The sequence below is a fragment of the Mastigoproctus giganteus genome, chromosome 8, assembly GCF_048544385.1.
Source record: "Mastigoproctus giganteus isolate SK-2022 chromosome 8, ASM4854438v1, whole genome shotgun sequence".
Taxonomy (NCBI): domain Eukaryota; kingdom Metazoa; phylum Arthropoda; class Arachnida; order Uropygi; family Thelyphonidae; genus Mastigoproctus; species Mastigoproctus giganteus.
In genome coordinates this window covers 29,596,742-29,624,632 of record NC_143582.1, presented here as the reverse complement: position 1 = coordinate 29,624,632, position 27,891 = coordinate 29,596,742, and the positions used below count along the sequence as shown (strand labels likewise).

The 27,891-nt window shown below is 36.8% G+C and overlaps 1 protein-coding gene across 1 annotated transcript in view; it reads left to right on the top strand.

Annotated features, from left to right (window-relative positions):
* LOC150081400 (serine-protein kinase ATM-like) overlaps positions 1–27,891 on the top strand; it is a 313,728-nt gene that overhangs the window by 243,286 nt on the left and 42,551 nt on the right. Inside the window, exons 26-27 of the mRNA XM_090380190.1 lie at positions 11,451–11,563; positions 21,111–21,231. Coding sequence (XP_090236316.1) covers positions 11,451–11,563; positions 21,111–21,231 — 234 coding nt within the window. The remainder of the gene's footprint in view (positions 1–11,450; positions 11,564–21,110; positions 21,232–27,891) is intronic.

Sequence of the window (27,891 nt, the reverse complement as noted above, 5' to 3'; positions counted from 1 at the left end):
TTAAATTGCATTGGTGTTACTTGGGAAGGGCTAGAACAATAGCTGAGAATGATTGCCTTTATTTAATTTAAATTTAATGAATAAAATCTAAATAAATAAATAAATTTATTAATTAATTTATCCTATAGTAATAAATTTCTTAGCCTAAGAATGAAGTGAATTTTTTTTCTGTTCAGCTCATAGTTACCTGAATCAGCACTATGCTCTTTAACAACCATATTGGTTATTTGATAAAATTTTTTATATTCATAACATTAACAAAATTCCTATTAAAAATTCTAGATCATATTTAGAATCGGAATACTTTTGATATGGTTTACTATGAACTTATATTATTTTAATTATTTCACATGACAGTCATGTTTTCATGTAGAAAAATTATATGTGCTTACATAGCAATGTTTTAGATATTATAATTCAAATTATCATCCTGTTGTATATGTTTTTTTAAATAAACAAATAATGAATTTAGTTCAAACAATCATTGCAGTCTTTTGTAGTTTTCTGTTCTTTATTCAGACACTATAATATTGTAACATTTGAATAATCCTCCCAAAAAAGCAGTTTTCAGTAAAATACACACAGCAGGTAAAGTTTTTTTTCTAATTAAAACAATATTTTTTTAATATGTACATAATTTATCCAATTATTTGTTGTTCAAAGTTTACTGAGCTGTATGGATGTTTTCATTAGTCTTCTATTATATCCCTCCCCTCTCAATAGGCACCTCCATAGCCAGGTGGGAAGGAGCAGCAGTGCGTAGCACATGCTTCTTGATTAGACCGGGGTTCGAGCCCATTACTACCAAATACGGAGGATGCGGAAAGGTCAGGGAATGACCACTGCATATCCCCAGAGCAATATGGCCTTAGTTGCTAATGCTCCTAAAAACCAAATAACAATAACAATCCCCTCTCAATTTCTGGCCTTTCTTCTCGCAGTCTCCCAGCCCCCAGAAAAGCAGTTTTCGTAAAATATACAAAAAGTAAAAAGAGCCAAATCGTAATGGCATTGGTACAGTGACATTACCTGTAAAGTTGGCTTGTGGAAAGGATTATGGTGCTGGATGAGTGGTACTTGTACATTCCAGCTAATTCCAAAAACAACAACACATTCACTTGTATGGCATCGGGCAGGTGCCACACCAAGTTAACTTTAGCGAGTTGAAATGAAAACAGAAAATATGCATTGTCATTTAGAGAATATTTGTGAAGAATGGTATATAGAAGGATTTGAGTTTATTCTCAATTTTTATTTTATTCTCAATTTTAAAAAAATAATATAACTTTTAAAAATTTCATCTTTTGGATGCAATGCAGTGGTTGAAGAGTTAATAAAGGCAGTTATTGGCATATGCTTAAAATAGCAGTGCTTAATTTCTCTAAACTTACTTCCTAATCCATGTGGTTAAATCATGAGTGAAGAAATTAAAATTTAGCATACTTAAAATCATTGTCTAGAAAAAAGAGTGCACTTTCTTTTTTGGTTCATTAATTTTAGTTCATCATTAATATATATTATTGTATATTTATGATCTTCTTCCATTTATTTTTAATCTTGTCCTTTTTATTGATAATAGAACAGCACTTTCCACCTCTTAGTTTAAGAAACCTTCCTCTGAATAAACAACTACAATTTTGTGAATATCCACCACAAATTACCTAATTCGGCAGTGGAAAGAAGAAAACTTAGTTAAATTCAGTCCTTCCAAAACTCATTCCTGTCTTGTTTCTCACAGAAAAGATTCCACTTGTGCTTGCCCTTGACAATTCTTTGAATTTCTAGACTAGATCTCACATCTTTACTGACTTAACCCTCTTCTAACCTTTTTTGGCATAAACATGTCACAAATATTACTTCCTCTGCATTGAAAGAAACTGTTTTCAGTTTTTTTTTTTTTTTTTTTTCAGCAGTACTTTTCTTCTACACAGCTATCAATCTTACCACAGAATGTTGTTCCTAAATACAGGATGGTATTCCTAAAATTTCTCTCAAGCTCCTAGATGTTACCCTAAAGAGGACTATCAGATTGATTAATAACCAATCTCTTGCAAACTCTTTCTACTCTTTATCATATTGACATTTAGTTTCTACTGCATGCTTTCTATAGATATTATCATGGGAACTGCTCTTCTGAATTGCATCTGTTATTCATCCCTTTCTTCCAAGTCAGTTCAAACACGTAGTGCCTCAGTTAGTCAACGTCCATTCAGTTAGCCAACATCGGTCCTTGCGATCTCAGATATGCCAGACAAGCTGTACTTGCTACCTGGGAGTCTAAAATGCTGATGGAACTGATATTTGGGTAACACTCAAGTCAAGTGGACCCAATTTCAGCAAAGTCTGGACGGTCTATGACAGCCAAATCCTCTGCTTGCACCTTCACGATGGTGGGACTGTTAGTAATCCTGGGTATAACCTCCATGCACAAGTACATGATGGGTGGCCACCCAGGTGTGAAACAATGTAAGCAGGGGTCGAGATGTGGCATCTAAACCACATGGAGGAATGCCACCCCTCTGTGTTGCCAAGCAGTATTAGATGGTAGATGACTCTCATCAACTGGTGCAATACCACCACTTTGCTTATTTGAGGCTTGAAGTGATGGAACCCATGTTTAGTCTCCAGAGCTAATTTCCAGTCAACCCTTCCCCATCTCTTCCATCATGCAGTATGATTGGTGACTTTTGAGGTTATGATGAACATCGTGGTGAGATCCAATATTCCTTACATTTCGAGGGTACAGCTCTAAAACAGTGTTCGCAGGCAGTCCGGCCGGCCATGAATTGTCAAACTAATAGAGCAAGCTTATTTGCAAAAAGATCTAAACCTCCCAAACACTTCCTAATTCATTTCACAAATATACGTGGTCTCAATTCTAATCTCAACGATGTCCATTTCCACTTTGTGGGCAGAGTCTGCTGACGAGGCTACTAGTGATGGTCGTGTTCCAAGCCGCTAAGTGGATTTTTCTTATTTATTGATTTGAAATTATTGTTTTTCTAAAACTTTTGATTTAAATTTAGTAGTATAACATTATTTTGTGATTTTTTGATTAATTTGGTGTATTTATTCTTTACTCGGCCTTGTAAAAGTATCGGTAAGGGTTTCCACGTGTTCGTAACTACCGCTACCGTTATTAACTTTCCCGCCATTGTGATACCGTACTAGATATACCATATTAGATAGCGTTAGTTGAACTTCGTTAGCAGTTAAATTGTACGTTTAAATAAATACATATAACGACTTAGATTACAAACGTAATATAATTAATAACATAACATAATTAATTAATAAATTAATAGAATCATGACTCAGACCAGAGCAGCAAAGCAAAAGGCTCAAGCTAATGGAAGTGCTGTGGCTCAGAGCAGAACTGAGGGGGGCAGTTGTCCTCTGACTCACAGCCTTATAAAATGCACTGTTTGCTTGATGTTTGCAGAGCAATCGGGTACGGGACTTGATACTGCCAAGGGGGATGTCTTTGTGTGTGCGCGATGCAAGGAGTGTAACGATATCAGGCAACAACTCGGCGTTCTTTTGGGCCTATATGAGAGCTTGAAGGACAGGGTGGATGCCCTCGAAGAAACTAAATTGAGGGGCCCATCAAGCTCTCAGCTGCCCACATCAACGCCAGAGCTTGCACTTGGGCATCGCGTGACACAGAGACAACCCCCAAGGCAGAATGCGCTGGTCCCGAAGGAACTAGTAGTTGTTGGTGACTCTATTGTCAGGGAAACGGGGAACATGCTTTGTAAAAAAGATAGGTGGAACAGGACCAGGGTATGTCTGCCAGGGGCAAAGGTTGATGACGTTGTAGAGCGAATATCATCTTTTAAGGGCACAAAAGGTGATATAGTTGTACACGTTGGCACTAATAATATTAAGAGTAGGAGACCGGCAGAATTACTTAACAAGTACAGGTCACTGTTGAACAAAAGCCGAGAATTAGGGTTGAATTTGAAAGTGTCTGCAATTCTGCCCAGACACGATAGGAGGGAGTATATGATGAGAGCCTTGTCGATCAATTCGGCCCTGGAAAGATTGTGCAAGGCTCAAGGGGTAGAATTTTTTTCAGCCTGGACTGTACTTGTTAACAGGAGAGATTGCTTCTACAGGGATGGGATACACTTAAATAGAAAGGGTGCAAGAATATTTGCTGATGCTATCGAGGCAGTGTTAGGTGGGTCGGAAAACTGCTAGCTTGGGGGGAGACAAAGACCAATAGATTGACAGTAGCCACTGGCAGAGGTGAAAGAGATTCTTGCACTGCTTCTATTAGAATGAGCAGAAGCCTGAAAAACAAGATGCATGGTATTTCAGAGACTGCTGGGAGCCATTGTGGTACAAGTAAACACATGGGTTGTGTTAGGGTAGCTAAGAATAGAAACAGGTGCAGGTATACTTGCGTGTACACCAATGCTAGGAGTTTAGTAAATAAATTTGATGAATTTGAGGTATTGCTCAAAACATCGAAGGCAGATATTGTTGGGATATCAGAGACGTGGTGTCACACAGATATAAGGGATGCGGAACTGCAATTTGGGGAGTACAACGTCTACAGAAAGGATAGACAGGATAGGAAGGGGGGAGGTGTTATGCTATTAGTTAAGAAACACATAAAAACCAAGGAAGTGAAGCCAGTCGACATCGCTGGACAGTGCAGTGTGGAGTCAGTTTGGTGTGACATAAGCATTGGGAGATCAAAATTGAGAGTAGGAGTGTGCTATAGGCCTAATGACTCTGATGAGTATAATAAGGAACTGTACAGGGAAATAGAGTGGGCCAGTAAATCAGAGTGTCTTATAATGGGAGATTTTAATTTCCCAGATATTGACTGGAATTTGGGGGCTGGATACTCACACACTAGCAGGGCTTTTGTGGATTTATTGGATGATTGTTTTCTACATCAGCATGTTCGGGAGGCAACTAGAGGGAGTAATACTCTTGATTTGATTATCAGCAGTGATTCTTCATGCATTAAGAATCTGCAGATAAACGAACCACTAGGTGGCAGTGATCACAGTGTGCTGAAGTGGGATTTACTCAAAGAGGTAACTACCATTAGGGGTAAAGGGAAGGGTTATTGCTTCCGTAAAGGCGACTACGATGGACTGAGACAGTATTTAAATTCTATACAGTGGGACCAACTGATGATGTTACCAACAGCAAATTCAAAATGGGAAGCATTCAAAGAACTTATCTTGGAAGCTACTAGGCTTTACATACCAACTAAGAAATATTGTTCAAGGTTTAGGCCAAAATGGATGTCAGATGAACTAATGAGGCATATGGCAGAGAAGAAAAATGCATGGGATACTTACAAATTAACACATGACACAGAAGCCTATGATAGATACAAGTTGATATGCAACCAAGTTACAAAGGAGGTTAGGCAGGCGAAGGCAGATTACGAGAAATCCTTGGCAAGGGATGCAAAGAAAAACAGCAAAGAGTTCTTTACTTATGTAAACTCTAGAAGGAAAGGGATGAATCAGATTGTTCCACTTGATATTGATGGGTCAAGTGTTGATGATCCTGCTCAGGTGGCTAACAAACTAAATGAATATTTTGCATCGACATTCACACATGAGGAGTTATTCAGCGAGGGGAATGCCAGAGGTGTATTCAACTCTAGCAGTAAGTTACAGAATCTTGAAATAACTGGGAGTAAAGTGGAGGAGAAACTGTTGAAGATAAACACAAGAAAGGCACCCGGGGTGGATGGGATCTATCCAGTTATATTAAAGGAGGCAGCAAAGGAAGTAAGCAAACCCTTAGCCATAATTATGAGAGCTTCCTTGGACTCAGGGGAGATACCCATAGACTGGAAATGTGCAAATGTGACCCCAATTCACAAAGGAGGATCAAAGGCTGACACAAGTAATTATAGACCTGTGAGCTTGACTTCTGTTCCAGGAAAATTAATGGAGGCACTGGTTAAAGACGCACTGCAGGATCATTTAGACAAGACTTCAGTTATAGCTCAGACACAGCATGGTTTTGTTAAGGGGAAGTCTTGCCTGACCAACTTGATTGGATACTATGATGCAGTCACAAAAGAACTGGATGCAGGGAATAACTTTGATATTATATACTTGGATCTTAGAAAGGCTTTTGATACTGTTGCACATGGAAGACTGCTACACAAATTGGAGCAGTGTGACATTGGAGGCAAATTGCTGCTATGGATAAAGGGGTGGTTGAGGGGGAGAAGACAGAGAGTGGTAATCAATGGACACTGCTCATCGTGGACTGATGTTATTAGTGGAGTCCCTCAGGGCTCAGTGTTGGGTCCATTATTGTTTTCTGTATTTATAAATGATATTGATGATGGTATATCGGGATTAATGTCCAAGTTTGCAGACGATACAAAGGTTGGCAGGGTTGTCAAGGACAGTACTGACACTATGCTTCTGCAACAGGATCTGGAAAGGTTGAGCAGATGGGCTGAGAGGTGGCAAATGAAGTTTAACATTGACAAATGTAAAGTACTACACATGGGAAACAGCAACCCCAGAGCAACGTATCAACTCTATGGTACAACACTGACAGTGGTAGAGAATGAAAGGGACTTGGGGGTGGTTGTGCAGGCAGATATGAAGTTCTCTGAGCAGTGCAGACGGGCTGCAAGAGTAGCTCATGGAGTATTGTCAATGATATACAGGAATTTTTCCAGCAGGGATAAGGAGGTGATTATTCCATTGTATAAGGCGATGGTCAGGCCACACCTAGAGTACTGTATACAGGTCTGGAGGCCTCATTTCAAGAAGGATGTAGAGCTGCTGGAACGAGTACAGAGAAGGGCAACAAGATTAGTGAATGGAACAAAGGGGTGCTCTTACGAAGAAAGGCTTAAGTTTTGCAAATTACAGTGTCTGGAGACTAGGCACCAGCGAGGTGATCTGATAGAGGTGTATAAAGCCTTGAATGGTTTAAGCATGCTCAATGCTGATGGGATTCTTCCTCTAGCTCAGAATAATCACCTGAGAGGGCATAAATTCAAATTGAGGAAAGACAGATGTAGGATAGACGTGCGGAAATTTGCCTTTAGCCAGCGGGTGGTTGGTTGGTGGAACAGACTTCCATCCCTTGTGGTGGAGGTTGATAGCCTAAATAAGTTTAAGGCTCAGCTGGACAGGTATTTTGAACGAACAGAGGGGTGAAGTGGAAGTGGTTTTTTTTTTTTTTTTTTTGGCTGATGCTGCATAAGCTTGCTTTCTTGCATCAAATGCCTCTACTAATGCTAATGCTAATGCTAAAGCTTGGCTTGCAGTGACCATCCATGTGACTTGCAGTCTGCCAAACCCCATGTACTTTTTCTGACAGAATCTCAGTTATCGGTTGATTCAGATACTACTCATCTCAGTTGCCCAAATTATCGCTGCATGTTTCCTTTTGCCTCAAAGGTGGTACTTGTGCATATGTCCATTCTGATATTCCCTGTCAAAGACTTGGTAATTTGGAATCTCCTCTTTTCAATCTTCTCTGGCTTAAGATCTCTCTACCTCATTGTGTCTAATTCATCTGTTGTCTCTACCGTTCTCCCAACTGCACTAATCACTTGGAGCTCTTTGATTTCCTCTCTTTGCAACTTGACTTTCTCCAGTCCAACTTTCCTAAAGTGAGGCAATTTTTCTTGATGGTTTTAATGTTCACAACTCCAGCTGGCTTCTGTTTTCTAGTCACGCCGACCCAGCTGGTCAAGATGCTGAGGCTTTTGCAATTACTAATGACCTTGCACAGATTGTTCATTTACCTACAAGAATACCAGACAATCCTAACCATACAGCCAACAAGCTTGATCTTTTTTTCACAAACAACCCTTCTAAGTATATGGTCGAAGTGAGAGGTCCTTTAGGCACCTCAGATCACAACTTGGTGATTGTCTCTTCTCCAATGGAGCCCTTATCTCATGGCTATTCCCGACCTCATATTGTGTGGCATTACAAGAATCAAAATGGGATGACCTGCAAGATTTCTTTTCCTTGGTCGGATTACTGTTTCAAAACTTGTGATGTCAACGTTTGCTCAGATCGTGTCAGTGAAATTATTCTTGCAGGAATGGAATCCTTTATCCCACACTCCACTTTAAAATCTCGTCCTTTATCTAAACCTTGGTTTTCCAAGAAATGTGCTAAGACACGTTGCATATCATAATTGGCTAGTTTCTAATTTTTCAGTTTGATTTTCTGCCTACACCAACGCTTGTAACAATTGTAAAGCAGTTATTGAACAGGCTAAGAGTAGAAAACTTGCTTCTTGCCCTAATGGTAGCCGAGCATTCTGGTCTCTTGCCAAAGTTATTGGCCGCAACTTTTGCCCATCTCTGCTCCCACCTCTGTCCAAACCAGATGGTCCTGTTGTCACTTCAGCCAAGGATAACGCTGACCTGCTAGCATCCCATTGTTCTTCCAACTCATGTATTAATGATCTTGGTAAAACACCTCCCATCATTCTCAACACGCTCCATTCAATGCCTCCTGTGGTCTTCCGTCAAAATGATGTCAGAAGGATTTTGACGACTCTTGATGCTAAGAAAGCTCTAGGTCCCGATGGTATTTCGCCACTTGTTCTCAAAACCTGTGCTCCTGAACTTACTCCTGTTCTTTGCCGCATTTTTTCACGTTCTTATTCCAAATGTGTTTTTCCTTCTGCTTGTAAATTTGCTCATATCCAGCCAGTTCGTAAAAAGGGTGACAAATCCCTCCCATCCAATTATCACCCCATTGCAATTACTTCTACTCTTTCTAAAGTAATGGAGAAATAAATTAACTGCCAACTCTTAAACTACCTAGAAACCTTCCATCTGATCAACAATCGCCTGTATGGATTCCGTCAGTGTTGATTCACTGGTGATATTCTGGCTTTATGTTATCCATTTATGGACTAATTCAATGGGAAAGTTCGGTGAAGCAAAAGTAATTGCTCTAGACATCTCAAAAGCTTTCGATCGTGTTTGGCATAAAGAAGCTTCCATTTTATGGTTTACCAACTGTTTTTTGTAATTGGTTATCCAGTTTTCTCTCTGATCGCTCACTGAGGGTGATGAGTGTGGGTAGATGGTTCTCTGTCTTCTAACTTCTCCACTAATGCTGGTGTCCCCCAAGGTTCAGTTCTTTCCTGGCTTAAGCACATTGCATTCCACTTTCGATTTTGAGAAAACTTGCCCTGCTCAATCAGCTTCAACTTCTCAAAAATCTGCTACCAATTCCTTAAATGCCGATCTTCAGGTAATTCTCCAGTGGGGCAAAGACAACTTAGTTGATTTCAATCCTTCTAAAACTCAGCCTTGTCTTATATCTCGCAAAAAGTATTCTTCTGCTCCTATGCTTGTCTTTGGTGACACTCCAATTTCTAAGCAAGTTGATATATCTCTTTTGGGGATTACACTGACTTCTAATATCTCTTGACACAAGCACATTTCAAATATTGCTTCCTCTGCATCGAAAAAACTTGGTTTTCTCTTTCGCTCTCAACGTTACTTTTCTTCCAAACAGCTGCTCACTCTGTACAAATCACAAATCTGCCCTACCATGGAATATTGTTCCCACATCTGGGGTGGTACTACCAAAACCTCTCTCAGGCTTGCCTCTTCTACAGATATTTCCCTGGGCACTGTTCTTCTGAATTGGCTTCTATAATTCCCACCCTCTTTTTCAAAACAGTCGGAACGCGTGCCGCCAACATCCATTTACTGTCCAACTTTAAACTCACAGAACCAACTTTCATCTTACTCGTTTATTCATTCAACTGCCGTTTTCTGGAACAACCTTTCTTCATATGTATTTACTGAAAATTACAGTCTACAGAAGTTCAAGTCCAATGTCAACAAACATATTCTTTTGTCTTCCCAACCCAAGCACAGTACTAAGTACTATAGGTTCTAATATCTCTCGTGTTTGGGGTCTGCATAAAAAAAAAAAAAAACATCCATTCACTATTCAACAGGATACTCACTATAAATACAAATGGGTCTGTTGTATTTATAGTGAGATCCATTCACTATTCAACAGCAGACTCACTTTTCCTCATTTATCCCTTCTACTTCCTTTGGAACAACCTTCCTTCATGTATATCTCCTGAAAATTTCAAATCTACAGAAATTTGAGTCCATTGCCAACAGGTATCTTCTGTGTCCTCAGTTTTTGACCCATACAAATACTAAGTAATATAGATACCAAAATGGTGTAGTATACCTTTTGTGTTTGGGATCACAATAAAAAAAATATATAATTTAAAAGATATCAGTGAGATATTTTGAACACTCACATTATTAGATATGTCATAATAAATGAGTTTGTGGTTTTTGTTCCTTTAATTATGTTCAATTTTATTTATGACTTAATACTATTTAATCTTTTTTTTATTTTTTTTTTTAACATTTCAGGAGTCCCTTGCATATGGGATATGTTTCTGAAAAGGATTTGACAAAACTGCATTTGTAGGACTAAAGTCACGTGCAGAATAGAGGGTTAACGATAAAACAATAAATATGCCAATAAAATATATGAAAAAACCACAATAAACTTAATTTTTGATTTATGGAAAATTTGTGGAGCTTTTTATCTTTTCCAGTGAAATTACTTTCCTTTCACTTTATTGAAATTTTAAGAAAGTATAATAATGGATAGAATAAATGTTGGTTTATGACAAATATGGTAATTTTCAAAGGATTATCAAAACAAATCCAAAATACATTCAGGAAAAATAAATATTAGTGAAAAACACAAACAGCATCTAGTGGAGTGCAGTAGCATACACATTTGTGTCGACTTTTGGTTCAAGCCCATATGACTGCTAAATATGATTAATGATTTTATTCATTGTCAAAGATGATTAATTGTAAATTTCTTTGATTAGATGGTCGTGCTGGATATAAAAAAGAACATAAAAAAATCTACAGGTTGATTTTATAGGCATTGACACAACCACATGCAACTCTGTATATATAATATACAAATGCATCATTGAGAAGGTAGATTGTAAACAAATTCTATCCCTGTGCAATACCTACTAGGCATCTCCTCCATGATATAGATGGTGAGAGCAATAATTGTTGTGTTATTTTGTTTAAGGAGGCTCAACTGAACCACATATACATAAAAAAACCAGTTTGTAAAATTTTTGTATGAACATGCAAAAGCATGGGCGGAAGGATTGCTGTATTTTTTGATACCTAGTGAATATTTTTGATACAAAGTGAATGATTTAAAAATATCTCATTAATGATGAGATTTTTTTTTACAAATGAATATTCTTTTTCCTTATTAATATTTGGACAATTGTTTATGTACAAAATTGTATACACAGAGGAGCATATAAGCTATCACATTTGCTTTTAATGACTAAATTATCACACTGCAGTAATAAAATAATTATCATGATTCTTTAAAAATTATAATAGTAATTATGTTGTCTTTGATTTCCTTTTTTATTGTTATACTCAGGTAGTGGAATATTGTTTGTCAACAAACCTAGAAGAGTTAGTTATTTCACTTCTTTCAATGTTGAAAGAAGATATTGCAGATGCAAAAAGAGAACAAATATTAATTACATCTAGGTAAGAAATATGTCTGTTTTGCAACAAGTTATTAATGACAGTATTAATAATGATAACTTGATAAATACTAAATTCCTTATAAAAACACCTCCAGTTTTTAGTTCTGTATTTGATTTCTCATATGTTGCCATTTAAGGAAGTTGGATATTATGTCAAGTTATATAAAATTTACTTTCTCTGCATCCTCATATGCAATGACAGCTATATGACCAAAATAAAGCCAATATAAAATTAGAGCTAATATTGTGTGTATATAACATTTTTTTTTAACATATATATATAATATGTATGTACATGTTCTCTCTCTCACACACACACACACACACAGTTATTCATTCTGTACATTATACTCTGTCCACCTGCTAGGACATGCTACCTGGCTCACCTCATTGAGAAACTTAAATATATACAGTGTTTTTTTTTTAAGATAATCCAATTTTAATCAAATATTTACAGAAATATACAAAGTACATCAGCTAATGTCAGTGCCATCACCATCCCTATCAGCAACAGAAGAAACAGTACTCACACAGACAGAGGGATTCTCTGTCTTCTGCCTTCCTCAGAAAATTAGCCATATTACATTGCAATCCAATGACACTGATTGCACATATCCAGAAACCTCCCATAATAACCAGCATAGAAGCAAACAACAACATCCCAGTATTCTGGTCTAAAAACCAAGTTCTCCATGACAATGCAGTGGTTCCCCCACTTGTCACGTTTGGGGGTGATCTCTGAGGAATTCTTAACAGCCACTTCATTTGTGATTGTAGTTAACAAATCTTGGAATTTTATTATCGAGCTTCCATGCACAGATGTTTTGGCCCATGAATTATTCAGAATATATTTTTTTTTTAACTTGCACAACATGCAAATCAGCTTCTGAATACACTTATATAGATATCATGCAGTGGCACAATATGCTCTAAAATTCTGATATGTCATAAAACTGAGCTTCAAACCAGAAATCAGATAACAACATACCAAGACAGTATACTTCAAGCCAAATAGCAGATGACAGCATTTCTCAACTAGGAGTTCCAGATCTTGCCTATCCCAGGAAAAATTTTACTCTCTCAGATCCAATCAGATTATAATTACTGCAACAGTCTTCTAGACAAGTCTCACCTAGCAGATCTCACAGAATATAAGAACAGATTAACATAACCCAATTATAAGACAGGAATTCTAATAAAGACCTGTCTACAACCATGTGTTCTCATTTCTTTTTGTAATTCTTGAGTTACAAAAAGAAATGAGAAACTAATGTATTCCAGAAGCTGCAGTGTACAGTGTCAGCATTTGATCCACGTAATGAACAGATACTTTAGTTAAATGTTGGCTAAATTTCTTTCATGCATTAATTTAAATATTATTGCTATTAAAGAAAGGCCTGAAGAAAGTCCCAAAACTTATGACTGTTTTATTCAAAATTATTTTACTATAATATTCTAAATTTGCATTAAAATTGTGATTCAGTTATAATGCGCTGTTATGTTAACCTTTTTTTAAAGTATAATCCACCATATCAGATATATTAATGTCTTTTGCATCTCTGAATTCAAAATTCTTTGCAGAGTGGAAATCCATGAAAACATTTTCAATATATGCGCCAATAGCATCCAAAATTTCTGTATTAATTGAGGGGAATGGACCGTTACTCCAACTAGAGTTTCGTTGTTGGTGCTGTTTATAGCTGTTAAATTCTTGCTTCATTTTTTCAACTGTGTGTGAATTGCTTTTGTAAATGATATTTTTAAGAGAATTCTCTAAGTAGTCGTGTTCAAATATGGAGAGGATGGACAACAGACAGGTAGGCATGGTGAAGAAAATATGTGCTTTATGCATATATGCTAATGTGCCTAATAAATAAGATTGGTCCAAGAAGTGAACCTTGTGGTACTTGTCTGAAAAAATTACAAATATCAGTATAAGATTGGTTTGTTTTTATGAAAAATGTATGATCAGTAAAGTCACTTCAAGGAGAAGGTTAACTGTCTCTCTCTCAAACCAAGATTGTTCAGTTTATTGAGGAGCAGATTATGCTTTATACAACTGAAAGCTTTCGATAAGTCTATTATGCAATAACAGTGTTATAGACTGAAGATAGACATAATAGCTCTCTTCAAGACTATCAATGAACTTGACACAAATAATGCCAGGTCAGTGGATCTTTTTAATAACCAGCAAACTCAGATATAAGAAAATAAAATTAAATTTAAAAAAATAATAAACTAAATAAGGAAAGGGATAACCATATCAAAGAATGTGGAATGACACACAAAAGTAATACCATTAAACAGGTTGTGCACTTTCCATATCAGTTGAATAATGAAAACACAAATTATTTGTGGTGTTATCAATACTAATTAATCTAAATTAAACACTTCTATATCATGTACATAATGTCTGCCACTGCAAAAAATAATTAGTTGTTTGGACACAAGCAACAATAGAACTTTATAAGCATAACTTCTTTCGTGGGAAACATTTTGTTTTCCTTTTACATATCCTCTGAGGATGGTTTTATTGTGGAATTGCTCATATCCACTTTGGATTAATCATTATGCAATTAAGCAATAATTCTTGATTATTTGTTTTACCTTTTATATTATAATGGTAGATTTCATCTGAGAGCTTCTTATATGCTTCCAACTTCTTTGATGAAATCTGTGAAATTGTATTTTAATGGTTATATTAAATTTGGTATCTGCATATATTTGGTGTATTCTTTCCCATTATAACGTACAGTTAAGTGTTTTTTAAATATATCACAATAACATTCTCTCTTAAAGATGGACAAATGAAAAATATGGCTTGTCATTTGATACAAATTTGTACACTTCTCTGGAAGTAATATGCAAGTTCATTTATGTTTAGATATTGACAGGTCATGGCTGAAAGTAACAGCTGCTGTTTGCAGGTTCAAAGTGATGCATCCCATTCCAGTTTTTGCTGTGGTAAAATTTTGCTGATTGAAGCAAAACTACCTGTGTTAGATTTTCAGTGCTATTAAAAAGTCTATCTGAAATGCTGATGTTTATTATTGCAAGCATGTGATGAGGATTCAATGAAACATGGCTAATATATATATGGAAAAAACATTTCTGAAGGGAAAACTTCTGTGACAGGAGCACTAATGACAGTGGGACAAAATGGCTTCTTGGATGTCTCTCACTTTTGGAAAGTAAAAACCATTCTGAGAACTTTGAGTGTATTGTATGTGGACCTTTAACGAAACTGTGCCCTATAATTAGAATAATTAAGCATCACTGAAGGGATTTTTATATATTTTTTAATTTTATTTTATTAATTTTTTTTGTTTTTTTATTATTTATTTATTTTTTGTTTGTTTTCTTTCACGATAGTATAGTGGGTTTGTTACTTGTTTGGAGAAATCTCAGTTTGAATACCATTGGAGACTTGAGCAATTCTTAAAAGCCTGTTCAATCAGGAATAGGATTTCCCCTGCTGGCAATTCAATCACTTGTTATAAAACAGGGCATGAGTGCTAATTTGAAAGAATAGGATGATTAGCATTAGCATTAGTAGAGGCATATGATGCAAGAAAGCAAGATTATGCAGCATCAGCCAAAAAAAACCCCTCCCATTTCACCCCCTCCATTCATTCCAAATGCTTGTCCAGCTCAGCCTTAAATTTATTTAGGCTATCAACTTCCACAATGAAATATGGGTCTGTTCCACCAATCAACTACCTGCTGGCTAAAGGCAAATTTCTGCACATCTGTTCTACAACTGTCTTTCTTCAATTTGAATCTGTGCCCCCCTCAGGTTTTAAACTGCCCATCAGCATTCAGCTTGCTCAAGGCCTTATCACCTCAATCAGATCACCTTGCAGGTGCGTACTTTCCAGCTGCTGCAATTTGCAGAATTTAAGCCTTTTTTGGTAAGAGCACCCTTTGTTCCACTCACCAATCTTTGCTGTTCTTTGTACTCGTTCTAGCAACTCTACATCCTTCCTAAAATGAGGCCTCCAGACCTGTCAGGCCACACCTAGATTACACAGTACTCTAGGTGTGGCCTGACCATTGCCTTGTATAACAGGATAATCACCTCCCTGTCCTTGTTAGAAAAATTCCTATATATCATTGACAAGACTCCATGACCTGTCCTGGCAGCCTGTCTACACTGCTCAATGAACTTCATATTTGACTGCACAATTACCTCCAGGTCTTTTTCACTTTCCACTTCCCTGAGTGTAGTACCACACAGTTGGTACATTTCTCTTTGGTTATTGCTACCCATATGCAGTACTTTGCATTTGTCAATGTTAAACTTCAGTTGCCACTTCTCAGCACCCATTTGCTCAACTTATCTAGATCCAGTTGGAATAGCATACAGTCTTTACTGTCGTTAACAACCCTGCCAACCTTTGTATCACTGCAAACTTGGACATTAAACCTGATATACCTTCATCAATATCATTGATAAATATACAAAACAACAATGGACCCAATACCGAACCCTGGGGAACTCCACTAATAACATTTTTCCACGAAGGGCAGTGACCATTGATTACCACTCTCTGTAGTCTCCCACTCAACCATCCCTTTGTCCATTGTAGCAACTTACCCTTAATGGTAAGTTGCTACAATGGACAAAGGGATGGTTGTAGCAACTTACCCTTAATGCCATACTTCTCCAATTTGTACAGCAGTCTTCCATGTGCAACAGTATCAAAAGCTTTCCTGAAATCCAAGTATATGATATCAAAATTATTTTTGGCATTCGGTTACTTTGTGACCACATCATAGTATCCAGTCAATTGGTCAGACAAGACCTCCCTTTAATAAACCCATGCTGTGTCTTAACTAATACTGCAGTCTTGTCTATATGATCCTGCAATGCTTCTTTAACCAGTGATTCCATTATTTTCCCCGGAACACATGGTAACATGGAACACATGTTACCATGTGTTCCGTCTATAGTTACTTATGTCACCTTTTGTACTCCCTTTGTGAATTGGTGATACATTTGCACATCTCCAGTTCATGGGGGACCTCCACTGTGTCCAAGGAAGCTCTCATAATTATGGCTAAGGGCTTGCTTACTTCCTTTGATGCCTCCTTTAATATAACTGGATAGATTCCATCTACCCCAGGTGCCTTTTTTATGTTTAACTTCAACAATTTCTCCTCCACTTGGCTCTCACTTATTGCAAAATCACTTAGCTCCCTGTTAGAGTTTGATAAACTTCTGGCACTCCCCTCATTGTGTGAATGCAGATGCAAAATACTCATTCAGTTTATCATCTACCTGAGCATGGTAATCAATAGTCAACCAATCTATGTTAAGTGGTCCAAGCTGATTTATCCCTTTCCTTCTAGAATTTACGTAAGTAAAGAACTCTTTGTTGTTTTTCTTTCCATCTGTTGCCAAGGAATTCACCTGCTGGCAATTCAATCACTTGTTATAAAAGAGGGCATGAGTGCTAATTTGCAAGAATAGGATGATAATGATGAATTTCTGAAACTTTATATTCCTTAGAACAAACACTTTAGAACTTTACAATATCTTTGTTTTTTTTTAATTTAAAGATAATTCTTGTTGGTATATAACAATTTGTATATACTATATTGTGTGCATATAGATCAGATTAGTTCTATCTTAATAAAGTTAATTGGTCATATTTTAAGTTTGTATATATTTTTTGAATATATGCATGCATAAGTTTCTGCATGTATGTGTATTGATGTATATCATTGTATTAAACTTTGAAAACAGAAGTCCTTAATATTTTTTGCCAGCTGATTGCAATTAAAAATGCAAATGCCAGGTAAGAAGCATTCAGGAAAGTAATACTATAAGCTGCTAAGTTTTTTATACCAACTAAAAGATACTGTTAAAGGTTTAGGTTAGAAATTGTTGTAATTAATGGTGACCAAAGCAAATGGAGCTGATGAAATCTATATAATTATATGAGAAGCAGCAGAAAAAAATCATAATCAGGCTTTATCCATGATACTGAGAGCATCCCTAGATTCAGGGTAAGTCCCTATAGATTAGACCTGTAAGTTTGATTTCTGTCCCAGGGAAAATAATGTTTAAAATAGTTTAAAAAGTAATGCTAGATCATCTTGATAGAAATGGAACTATAAAGGCAATCACAGTGTGTATGTGGATTTGCTGAAGGGAGATCATGCTTGTCCAACCTCCTTAACTGCTATGAGCCCATCACAGAGAAACTAGATGCAAAGAATAATTTTAGCATCATTTACTTAGATTTTAATAAAGCCTTTCATACTACACCATATGTATATGATTGTCATATAAATGAGCTATGTGACATCAGGATATATGGATAAAATAATTTGCCCCTAATGTGATTGAGTGGCAAGAGATAGAGTAGTTATAAATGGCCACTGCTCTTCATGGACTAATGTGATGAGTAGGTTACCGCAGCAGTCAGTGTTGGGCCCCTTACTATGGTAGGTGATTCTGGGATTACTGCTACATATATAAATACAAGGTATTACATTTGTGTAGCAGTGATTTTAGAATAACCTACCATTTTGGTGCAGGGTAACTTGAATTGGTTGTTACCATATAGCTGATAAGGAAAAAGCATGAAGCTTCCTGAGTAGTGCAGACAGGTTGTTGGAACAACACATGGGGTTCTGTCAGTGATATACAGGAACTTTGAGGCAATTATCCCATTGTAGGAAGTAATGATTAGGCCACATTGAATTACTGCATACAGATTTGGAAACCTCATTTTATGAAGGACAGTGCTGTTGGAATGGGTGCAGCAAAGAGCAGCCAAAATTAGTTGAGGTGGGGGAGGCACAATAGGATATTCTTACCAAGAAAGATTGGGGCTCAGTCTATGGAAACAAAGTACCTTCCTAATTTCATAATACCTGTGACATTGTTAAATTACTTTAAAGGGATTAAGTAAACTAAATGCTGATGGCATCTCTATTCTTTCTCAGATGACTCACACAAAGAAACAATTTAAATTAAAAAAAGAATGGTTGCAGAATAGATGTGCAGAAATTTTCATTCAGCCAGAGAGTAATTGATTGTTGGAATAAACTTCCACCTAGTGTGGGAATGGGTAGTTTGAATAAACTTAAAGAAGATTGGACAAATTATTAGAAGGAATGGGAAAATTAAGTGGATTTTTTTTTTTTTTTTTTGTTGTTGTTGTTTAGGTTGATGCTGTATAAGATTTTCTTTCTTGCATTTTCCTAATACTGATATGAAATCTACAAATGATGGATGTAGAAAACATCCCATTGGTACCGTACTATTTACTGTTGTAATAAATATTGCTGTGTATGTCTGTATCTTCCAAAAACATGTTCTATACAAATATATGAAATACATGGAAGTATATGAAAATATATTAGTAAAATTATACAACATATCAATTTTATCAAAAATAATCCTGATTCAATGTTCTTTCATTTAGTGAAATCTCATATTTGTAAATCTGTTTTCTAGTCCCACTCAGAGTTCATTATAAACATTATATTATTTTCCCGTATTTTGCAAATTTTTATTTAGTAAATAACCTACATTTAACGTAAGAAGTTTCAACTAGCCAGAACTTCCACCTTGATTTAGTGTGGTTGTGGTTTAAGTAACGGTCAATATTCATGTTTTCTGTCTGCCTGGAAATCATTAACACATAAACATAATCTTTGCTGAGTAACATCATATGGTATATGCACTGAAGCCATGCAATCTGATTTTGTGGCATCAAAATCATATTGATTCTCAAAATTTTGTCATTAATGCTTCTTCTGGCATAAAGAAGTCCTTCTTTATGCCAGTACCTTTAGAAAATGTTAAAATTTTAGGCAAAGTGGGGGAAGGGGGGGAAATCCAAGCATCCCAGCATTAGAGACAGCATGAAAATTTAAATGCACTATCATTTTTATGTGCATAACTCTTTAAGTTCATAACCGAAAAGCAGTGTTGGAGCCAAATAAGAAAATGAACAAGCTTCTCCATCTGGTGAAATGGAGAAAGTGTTGATGGAATGGTTTGAAAAATCCTGATAAAAACTTGCCAAGTGGAACAAGAGTAAGAAATAAACAAAAATATTGTTAATGATGCAAATTACATTGATTTGTGTATAAACAAATTTAATGTCTACTTATTGCGAAGAAATCATTTTATCATAATTATGTATAAACAAGTTTTATAAGAAGATTAACTGTTTCTTGGTGCAGTTTTCCATGATCCCCATTTAGTGAAAGCCTCAATAAATTCAGGTTTTCTGAAAATGGCTTTTATTACACTAAAGTTTAAGAAAAGCCATTCCTCCAGAGATTTATTAAATGGAGATTTCACTGTCACTAGCATTTGACTGCAATGCCTTCACCTAGCATACATTAAGATTCAAAAATTAATGACACAACTACTTACTTTCTAGAAAAAAAAAATTGAAGCTTCTTTTGACATCATCTCACCTTATGGCATACTACAAGAAATCTTGTAGCATGCCATATGTTGTTTGTCACAGATGATGGGGAGTGCTTTTGGAGATATTTCCATTAATGATGTTTTCCATCAGCAGTGATACCATTGTTATACTTGGAAGTCTTAAGAGATAAGGGTGAACCCCCACCTATTTCCTGATGGAACTTTATACAGATCCAGAACATTTGGTCGTTGGAATGATACCAGATTATACAGAAGCTTTTTTTTTTTACTTTTTTTTTGAGAAATAAATATCCACTCTACTCATTTTTGGAATTTAAACTTTGCTAGGTGATTACATTTTGCATTCATTGTTTCAGGTAATGTAGTCAGGTAAAAACATTAAAAATTTTTGCTCAGGATTATTGCTTTTAGTCAGCAGTGCCTGAAGTTTTCAAAAGTATTATTTCGTATTAATGAATGTTATTTTTGTATATAAACAGTGCCTACTACATTGCTTTGTTATCAGTTGTGCATGTACTGGTGGCATATTGCATACTTGAGAGATATAAGGAGTCTTCTTACCTGTTTCTTTTGAGGCTCTAAATACAGCTAAATCATGTTGTAAACAGACATGATTATCAGCCGACCGGGCTAGCCGAGTGGGTAAAGTACCCGGCAACCTAAAGGTCGAGGGTTCGATTCCCGCCTCAGGCTTGGATCAAAGTACTGCAAAAAACCTTGGGAGGTGCAATATGGCCACAGAAGCCGATGTGCCAACAACTACCAAATCAAAAAAAAAACAAAACATGATTATCAGGTTAGATGAAAAATTACCTTTTTAAATGAGCATCTTTCAAACAGGAAATAAATAGTCACACCTCTTACTTTGGAAATTTGATTTGAAATTTGACATATACTAGTTGATGGCATATCTAATTTGATTCCTGCATTTCTGTATTCATCATTTGGTGTAATGCAGTTAGTTGGTGAATATGTTAAGGACTTCTAAGTTCAATATTCTATAATTAGCATTAAGGTTTCGATATCTTATATTCTGTATTCAAAATGTATAAAGAATATAAGAAAACGTACTTTGCTTATAAAATCCATATTTAAGATTTTTTTTGTCTGTTATTTCTTTTATATTTAGTCCTCCTCTTCCAAATCCACCCTACTTCACTGCAGATATATTAGAAAAAACTCTGAATTATTTGATGAAAGTTTGTAATCAGAAGTCAAAGTCATTGGTTGACTCACTAGGACAGAAGCAGGTATTTTCTTCTCTGTTTTTTATTACATTATCATGTTTTTATTATTTAAAAAGCTTATTTTAAGGCTCATACATTTTTAGCATTATAATTAATATAATGCCACCTTCATGAGATAAAGTAATTACACACCAAATTAAATCCCTTAGGCTGCTGTATAATTACTTGTATCTCATCAAGGTGGCATTATACTCATCTTGTATTCTTGGAACTAGAATGGAACTAGAAATACAAGATGAATATAATGCCTCACTTTGTCTTAGACATGTAGTTTACTACCTTATATTCCTTTCTTTTATTTCTAAAAATGCATGAATATAATGCCTCACTTTGTCTTAGACATGTAGTTTACTACATTATATTCCTTTCTTTTATTTCTAAAATTGCAAGCATATTATGTTGAGTGTATTTGATGCCACTCAATATATACAGGGTGTCTCAAAAATATTGGTACAAACATTTAGGGGAGGGAGGTAGGTAGCAGCTAAAGGAATGTGAATTGCATAGGAACCCATAACCGGAAACGTCACTGTAAGTTGGTACACGGCGCTGTTCATCAGTTCGCGAGAGGGAAAATTTCTGGTTTACTCATTCAAGCAGTAGTCGCCGCACGAAGAGCATGCATCGATATACGAACTGTGAGCTGGCAGACATGCACCTAGTGTATGGATTAGCAGAGGGCAATGGACGAGCCGCTCAACGAATTTATGGAGAACGCTTCCCAGACAGACAGACAGACATGTACCAGACCACCGTTTGTTTGTGTGTGTGCATCAAAATTTGTGTGATTATGGGTCATTTAGAGGTAACAGGAGTAGTGCGGGCAGACCACGTTCGACGCAAACTCCTGCCATGGAAGAAAGTGTGTTGAATGCCGTCCAGAATAATCTTACTACCAGCACATGTGCCGTTGCCTCTGCCTTAGGAGTGTCTCGTTGCGGTGTACAGTGTTTCTGGCACAACGATTCCTTACACCCCTTTCATATCCAAAGGGTTCAGTTACTGCTCCCCCAAGATCATCCTACACATGTGGCTTTTGCGCAGTGGTTTCTCCAAGAAAGTGTTCAAGACTTTAATTTTTCCAGCCTATGTTTTGGTCATGGATGAGGCTTGTTTCAGTTTGAACAGGCTAAGAGTAGAAAACTTGCTTCTTGCCCTAATGGTAGCCGAGCATTCTGGTCTCTTGCCAAAGTTATTGGCCGCAACTTCTGCCCATCTCTGCTCCCACCTCTGTCCAAACCAGATGGTCCTGTTGTCACTTCAGCCAAGGATAAAGCTGACCTGCTAGCATCCCATTGTTCTTCCAACTCATGTATTAATGATCTTGGTAAAACACCTCCCATCATTCTCAACACGCTCCATTCAATGCCTCCTGTGGTCTTCCATCAAAAGGATGTCAGAAGGATTTTGACGAATCTTGATGCTAAGAAAGCTCTAGGTCCCGACGGTATTTCTCCACTTGTTCTCAAAACCTGTGCTCCTGAACTTACTCCTGTTCTTTGCCGCATTTTTTCACTTTCTTATTCCAAATGTGTTTTTCCTTCTGCTTGGAAATTTGCTCATATCCAGCCAGTTCGTAAAAAGGGTGACAAATCCCTCCCATCCAATTATCACCCCATTACAATTACTTCTACTCTTTCTAAAGTAATGGAGAAATAAATTAACTGCCAAATCTTAAACTACCTAGAAACCTTCCATCTGATCAACGATCGCCAGTATGGATTCCGTCAGTGTTGATTCACTGGTGATATTCTGGCTTTATGTTACCCATTTATGGACTAATTCAATGGGAAAGTTCGGTGAAGCAAAAGTAATTGCTCTAGACATCTCAAAAGCTTTCGATCGTGTTTGGCATAAAGAAGCTTCCATTTTATGGTTTACCAACTGTTTTTTGTAATTGGTTATCCAGTTTTCTCTCTGATCGCTCACTGAGGGTGATGAGTGTGGGTAGATGGTTCTCTGTCTTCTAACTTCTCCACTAATGCTGGTGTCCCCCAAGGTTCAGTTCTTTCCTCCATTCTTTTCCCCTTGTATATTAACAACTTTCTTCCATTGACTGGAAATCCTGTCCATAGTTTTGCCGATGATAGCACATTGCATTCCACTTTCGATTTTGAGAAAACTTGCCCTGCTCAATCAGCTTCAACTTCTCAAAAATCTGCTACCAATTCCTTAAATGCCGATCTTCAGGTAATTCTCCAGTGGGGCAAAGACAACTTAGTTGATTTCAATCCTTCTAAAACTCAGCCTTGTCTTATATCTCGCAAAAAGGATTCTTCTGCTCCTATGCTTGTCTTTGGTGACACTCCAATTTCTAAGCAAGTTGATATATCTCTTTTGGGGATTACACTGACTTCTAATATCTCTTGACACAAGCACATTTCAAATATTGCTTCCTCTGCATCTAAAAAACTTGGTTTTCTCTTTCGCTCTCGGTGTTACTTTTCTTCCAAACAGCTGTTCACTCTGTACAAATGACAATCCACCCTACCATAGAATATTGTTCCCACATCTGGAGTGGTGCCCCGAAAACCTCTCTCAGGCTTCTAGATTCCATTCAGAAGTAGGCAGTTAGGTTAACTAATGACTCCTCTCTAACAGCTCTCCACTCGCTGTCTCATATACCGTTTATGATGCATGCCTTTTCTACAGATACTTCCATCGGCACTGTTCTTCTGAATTGGCTTCTATTATTCCCGCTCTCCCTTTCAAAACAGTTCGAACACATGCCGCCACCAGCCAACATCCATTTCTGTCCAACTTCAAACTCACAGAACCAACTTTTCATCTTCCTTGTTTATTCATTCAACTGTCGTTTTCTGGAACAGCCTTCCTTCGTATGTATTTCCTGAAAATTGCAGTCTACAGAAGCTCAAGTCTAATGTCAACAAATATCTTCTTTTGTCTTCTCAAACTCCAACCCAAGCATGGTACCAAGTACTATAGGTTCTAATACCTCTCGTGTTTGGGGTTTTCATAAAAAAAAAAAAAAATGTTAACCAATGTGAATTGCGTTATTCAGACATGCGCATAAAGGTCCATGAGTCCAAAATTACACGTATGTGTGAATAACGCAATTCGCATTGGTTAACAAAAATAATCTTGTTATGGTGCACTAATTTTAAATTATAAGAGAGTGGATTTTGTTAAATTTGTCACTTTACCTCTTGTGAGCACGGTTCATAACCGAAATATCCTAGTCACCTATAAAGAAGCTTGTTATTGTTATTTGGTTTTTAGGATCATTAGCAACTAAAGCCACACTGCTCCATGAATATGCAGTGGCCATTCCTGACCTTCCCGCATCCTCCGTATTTGGTGGTGATGGGCTCGAACACCAGTCTAATCAAGAAGCGTGTGCTACTCACTGCTGCTCCTTCCCACCTGGCTATGGAGGCACCTCTATAAAGAAGCCTTGTCTAAAATATTTTAATAGTTTTTAATATAGTTTGACAATTTTTTTTCTGTTTCTAATCTATCATTGCTAATGAGTTTAGTTTGCGATAGATTGATGTATATTGACTATGCTTTGCTCTTCCTTGGGAGCAGTCGTTGGCACCTCTGTAGCCAGGTGGGCAGGAGCAGCAGTGCGTAACACATGCTTCTTGATTAGACTGGGGTTCGAGCCTGTGATCACCAAATACGGAGGATGCGGAAAGGTCAGGGAATGACCACCGCATATCCCCGGAGCAATATGGCCGGAGCATGTTGCTACTGCTCCTAAAAACCAAATAACAACAACAACAATTGGGAGCAGTAAGTAAACATTGGGAATGGAATACAAGATTAGCTTTATGTGAATTGCGTTAATCACACATGCACGTAAAGGACCATGAGTCCAAAATTACGCACATATGTGAATAATGCGATTCACATTGGTTAACAAAAATAATCTGTTGCAGTGAAATAATTTTTAATTATAAGAGAGTGGATTTTGTTAAATTTGTCACTTTAGTATTAGTATTAGTATTAGTATTAGTAACGGCCGTATGGTGCAAGAAAGCCTATGGCTTATGCTGCACCAGCCAAAAAAAAAAAAAAAATCCGAACAAAACAATGATAAAAACAAAAATTAAATAAATAAATAATAATAATTAATAAATAAATAAAAATAATAAAATGAAATTAAAAATTAAATAAAAAGGAAATTAATCCTATCATCCTATGCGCTTCCCTTACCCGAAAGTACTATCCAGATGACCTTTGAATTTCCCCAAACTGTCGGCCTCTACCACCCATGAAGGCAACTTATTCCAGTAATTTATAACTCGCTGGCTAAAATAAAACTTCCTGCAGTCCAATCTAAACATTTCCCCGCGTAACTTGAATTTATGTCCCCTAGTTCTAGCATCATTTATAATCTTGAAAATTTTGTCCTCATTCATTTTACTGATGCCTCTCAGAGCCTTAAACACCTCAATCAAATCTCTTCTAAGGTGTCTAGTTTCCAAACTCTGCAACCCACATATTCGAAGTCTTTCTTCATAAGGACGCCCTTTTGCCGATCTCACCAGGCGAGTTACCCTTCTTTGCACCCTTTCAAGAAGCTCGATGTCTTTCTTTAGGTGCGGTCTCCATACTTGAACACAGTATTCCAAGTGTGGTCTAACATAGGCCTTATATAATGGGATTATCACGTCCCTATCTCTACTTGCAAAAGTTCGATAGATCATCGATAGGACACCATGGGCCTTCCTTGCAACCTGTTTACAATGCTCAGAGAATTTCATGTCTGACCGTATCATAACACCCAAGTCCCTTTCCTCCAGTACTGGGTTTAGTTGAGCTCCACCAAGTGAATAAGTTATTTTGGGATTACTGTTTCCCAGGTGTAATACCTTACACTTTGTTGGATTAAAGCACAGCTGACATTTTTCTGACCATTCTTGAAGTCTATCTAGGTCTCTCTGAAGAAGCTCAGCTTGACAGTGATCATTAACTACTCTACCAATTTTAACATCATCTGCAAATTTAGACATCACGCCCTCTATCCCTTCATCAATGTCGTTTATGAAAATTAAAAACAACAGTGGTCCTAATACTGATCCTTGGGGAACCCCACTTCTTACATCAACCCAATCTGAGGAATAGCCATTTATCACAACCCTCTGCCTCCTGCCCTGAAGCCATCCTTCTATCCATCTAAGGATTTTCCCAGTGATTCCAACCTGTTCCAGCTTATAAAGCAACCGCTCATGTGGGACTGAGTCAAAAGCTTTGCTGAAATCTAAATAAACAATGTCGAAATTATTCCCTAAATCCAGCTCGTGAGTGACCCTTTCGAAATAGCGAACCAGATTTGTTAAACATGATTTTCCCTTTACAAAACCATGCTGAGTATCCTTGAGAATTTCAATTCGATCCAAATGATCCTGAATTCCACCCTTGATCAATGCCATGATTTTCCCTACTACTGAAGTCAGACTGACAGGTCGATAATTTCCCACTTCACTTTTAGAGCCACCCTTATGTATGGGAGATACATTTGCACTTTTCCAATCTAAGGGAATCTCACCAGAGTCTAGTGATGCTCGCATAACCAGCCTCAGTGGTTCAATGCACTCGCTTGCCGCCTCTCTCAAGATTATAGGGTATATTCCATCAACTCCAGGAGCCTTACTAGTCTGTAGGCTTGAAAGTTTTTTCATTAAATAATCTTGCGAAATTTCAATATCATTAATTACATATTTTTTAACTTCGCTCCCACAATTTCCCATTGCCACAAAAGGCTTTTCATTTGTAAATATCGATGCAAAATAACTGTTGAGTTCATCTGCAACGGCAGCTGGTGTATTTATTACTATCCCCTTTCCCTTACGTAAAGGTCCGATCTGGTTTGTCCTGCTCTTCTTGGCATTTATATATGTGAAGAATTCTTTATCCCCCCTCTTTGCTCTGTTTGCTAGTGATTTCTCATAAATTGCCTTTGCCTGTCGAACCTTTTCTGTGGCTCTATTACATATCACCTTGTAGCTGTTATAGGCTTCAGTACTTTTTATTGCTCTGTAACCTTTCCATGCCACCTTTTTCTGCTCAAGTAATGTGGCAACTTCACTATTCATCCAACTTGGAACCCTTCTCGTGGAGTATTTTTTTAATGGTATATACGCATTTAACTCTTGTGAGCACAATTCATAACCGAAATATCCTAGTCACCTATAAAGAAGTCCAGTCTAAAATATTTTAATAGTTTTTAATATAGTTTGGCAATTGTCTTCTGTTTCTAGTCTATCAATACTGATCAGTTTAGTTTGGGGTAGATTGATGTACATCAGCTATGCTTTGCTCTTCCTTAGTAGCAGTAAGTAGACATTGGGAATGGAATACAAGTTTTATATAAAAACCATATAAATTAACAATCTTTTAATTTTAATATGATTATTGCATTACAGATTTAGATCTTTTACATTGTATATTAACCGGATCTATTTGATGTGAGTATTGGGGGAAGAAATTTCCTACAAAAAGGTATGATAAGCTATCTTATATTTAAACATTCTAAATGTGCATGGGCTTGATGTTATTTTCCTAAAAGATTTTTACAATGCTTTCCTATATTTTCTGTTTTTTATTCAACTATAAAAGTAACAAATTTATTATTCAGGGTGTTCACTGTTCATATTAAAACAGTAATTAATGTTAAACCTCTGTAGATAGAGAATA